Source organism: Geospiza fortis, unplaced genomic scaffold, assembly GCF_000277835.1.
Source record: "Geospiza fortis unplaced genomic scaffold, GeoFor_1.0 scaffold735, whole genome shotgun sequence".
Taxonomy (NCBI): Eukaryota; Metazoa; Chordata; class Aves; order Passeriformes; family Thraupidae; genus Geospiza; species Geospiza fortis.
In genome coordinates, this window is record NW_005054739.1 from 90,064 (window position 1) to 93,122 (window position 3,059).

The 3,059-nt window shown below is 56.3% G+C and overlaps 1 protein-coding gene across 1 annotated transcript in view; it reads right to left on the reverse strand.

Moving 5' to 3' along the window:
• The window catches only part of VANGL2 (VANGL planar cell polarity protein 2), a 7,083-nt gene extending 4,024 nt beyond the window's left edge, over positions 1–3,059 (reverse strand). The window contains 3 exon segments of the mRNA XM_031065338.1: positions 1–574; positions 827–848; positions 2,678–3,059. Of these exon segments, the coding sequence (XP_030921198.1) occupies positions 1–574; positions 827–848; positions 2,678–2,748 (667 nt within the window). The 5' untranslated portion in view covers positions 2,749–3,059.

The window sequence follows — 3,059 nt, forward strand, 5'->3', positions numbered from 1 at the left end:
CGTCGGCCGAGCGCACGGCCTTGAGCGTGAACTGGGGCTGCAGCTGCCGCAGCTCCAGCAGCACCACGGCCAGGTAGTGCACGAAGAGCAGCGCGTCCACCAGTGACACGGCGAACTGCACCACGCCGCGGTAGTTGCGGTCCCGCGAGTCCAGGATGCGCACGCCGTAGAAGAGCCAGTAGGACACGACCAGCAGGAACACCAGCACCATGAGGAGCGCGCGGAAGACGAAGACGCGCGGGAAGAAGGCTTTGGGGCGGCGGAAGAACAGGGCCCAGCTGCCCAGCAGGAGGATGAGGAGTTTGAAGGCCACCGAGATGAAGAGCCCCTCGCAGGGCGTCCCGCACGGCTCCAGCTCCTCCCGCCACAGCAGCTGCGGGAGGAGGAGGAAGGCCAAGGGCGTGAGGAAGGCCAGCAGCGCCAGGGCTGCGCCCAGGGCCACGCCCAGGTGGCGGGAGCAGTCCAGGTGGGCGCTGTCCTCCATGTCCTTGGTGATGCGCGTGAGGTCATCGTGGGAGATGCTGTGCTCCGACGTCCCCGTCACCACCGTGGTGGTCTCGCCCCAGTTGTCGTCCTGGGGAGGGGACAGGGGACATTCTGAGGGGTGGCTTTATGTCCCACCTGTCCCACCTCACCTCCAGGACCTGCCACTGACCACCCAGGTGTCATCCTGAGCAGGGGACATTCCGAGGGGTGGCTCTGTGTCCCATCAGCCCATCAAACCAAGAATGTCCCCATTGTCACCCTGGGGAGGGGACAGGGGACATTCTGAGGGGTGGCTTCGTGTCCCACCTGCCCCACCTCACCTGCAGGACCTCCCACCCACCACAGCTCCAGGAAATGCCACCCTGCGGAGGTGACAGGGGACATTCCAAGCGGTGGTTCCGGAATTCCCTCAGTCCCAGAGGAGCATTCCCTGTTTTCCAAACCCCCACCCCACCTCCACGCCGGGAGCGCTGCCCGGAGCCATCGCCCTCCTCAGGGTGGAGGAACCTCAGCCCGGGCCTGGGACGGCGGACGGGAATTCCGCTGGGAATTCTCCCTCCTGGAAAGCTCCGGCTCCGGCAGGAGCAGCTTTGGGATCGGGAAGCTCCCGGATTTCCTGGCCAACCCCCCCGGCTGGCAGGGCCAGCAGGAACACGCCCGGCACGCCCCCGCACCGCTGCCCGTGCCGGGAAGGCTTGGGAAGGTTTGGGAAGGTTTGGGAAGGCTTGGGAAGGCTTGGGAAGGCTTGGGAAGGCTTGGGAATTGTCAGGAATTGTCAGGAATTGTCGGGAATTGTCGGGAATTGTCAGGAATGGCTCCGGACAGGCCCTTCCCTGATCCAGAACCCCCTCTCCCGGGCAGAGAGGTGCCAAAAATCCCGGATTCCTTCCCAGCTGGATTCCTTCCCCCAGCCCTGTCCGTGTGTCTTTCCCTCATCCTGGTTTTGGGCGCTCGGACATTCCTGGAATTTGGGTTTGGTTTTTTTTTCCATGTTGGAATTTTCCCCATAAATTCCTGCCTTCAAAAAAGGGAAATTCCTCCCTGTTTTTCCACGGGTCGCCGGAAAATTCCAGCCCAGTTCCAATGGAGGAAAAAGCAGGGGAAATGGGGAAAAAAGTTGGGAAAATGGGGAAAAAAGCGTGAAAAATGGGGGGAAAAATGGAGGAAAAAGCAGGGGAAATGGGGAAAAAAGTTGGGAAAATGGGGAAAAAAGCGTGAAAAATGGGGGGAAAAATGGAGGAAAAAGCAGGGGAAATGGGGAAAAAAGTTGGGAAAATGGGGAAAAAAGCGTGAAAAATGGGGGGAAAAATGGAGGAAAAAGCAGGGGAAATGGGGAAAAAAGTTGGGAAAATGGGGAAAAAAGCGTGAAAAATGGGGGGAAAAATGGAGGAAAAAGCAGGGGAAATGGGGAAAAAAGTTGGGAAAATGGGGAAAAAAGCGTGAAAAATGGGGGGAAAAATGGAGGAAAAAGCAGGGGAAATGGGGAAAAAAGTTGGGAAAATGGGGAAAAAAGCGTGAAAAATGGGGGGAAAAATGGAGGAAAAAGCAGGGGAAATGGGGAAAAAAGTTGGGAAAATGGGGAAAAAAGCGTGAAAAATGGGGGGAAAAATGGAGGAAAAAGCAGGGGAAATGGGGAAAAAAGTTGGGAAAATGGGGAAAAAAGCGTGAAAAATGGGGGGAAAAATGGAGGAAAAAGCAGGGGAAATGGGGAAAAAAGTTGGGAAAATGGGGAAAAAAGCGTGAAAAATGGGGGGAAAAATGGAGGAAAAAGCAGGGGAAATGGGGAAAAAAGTTGGGAAAATGGGGAAAAAAGCGTGAAAAATGGGGGGAAAAATGGAGGAAAAAGCAGGGGAAATGGGGAAAAAAGTTGGGAAAATGGGGAAAAAAGCGTGAAAAATGGGGGGAAAAATGGAGGAAAAAGCAGGGGAAATGGGGAAAAAAGTTGGGAAAATGGGGAAAAAAGCGTGAAAAATGGGGGGAAAAATGGAGGAAAAAGCAGGGAAAATGGGGAAAAAAGTTGGGAAAATGGGGAAAAAAGCGTGAAAAATGGGGGGAAAAATGGAGGAAAAAGCAGGGAAAATGGGGAAAAAAGTTGGGAAAATGGGGAAAAAAGCAGGAAAAGCAGGACTGGGACACCCACTGGGATTGGGACACCCAGCAAAGGTGGGGACAGGGGACCCGGCTCCCTCACCTGTGCTTGCGGGAGCTGCGGGAATGGCCGGATTTGTAGGAATAGCCGGAATACTGGGACTCGTTGTCCATGGCGTCGGAGCGCCGGGGTTTGTGCCGCTCCAGGATTTGGGGTTTGGGTTTTCCCGGGAGGGCGGCCAGGGCCTCCTTCAGCGGGGGCTTCTTCAGGCCCAGGGGCACCTTCAGGAAGTCGACCGTGACCTTGAGGGGCTCAATTTTGTCACCTTGGCGTGGCCTCGCTCAGGAGAAAAGGACGCGCCCACCTGTGGGGACGCACGGGGAGCATCACCGGGGCTGCGCCAGTATGGCCCAGTATGGCCCAGTAAGGCCCAGGATGGCCCAGAGCCCCTCCTGTCCCTTCATCCCATTGCCTGGTGGGAAAT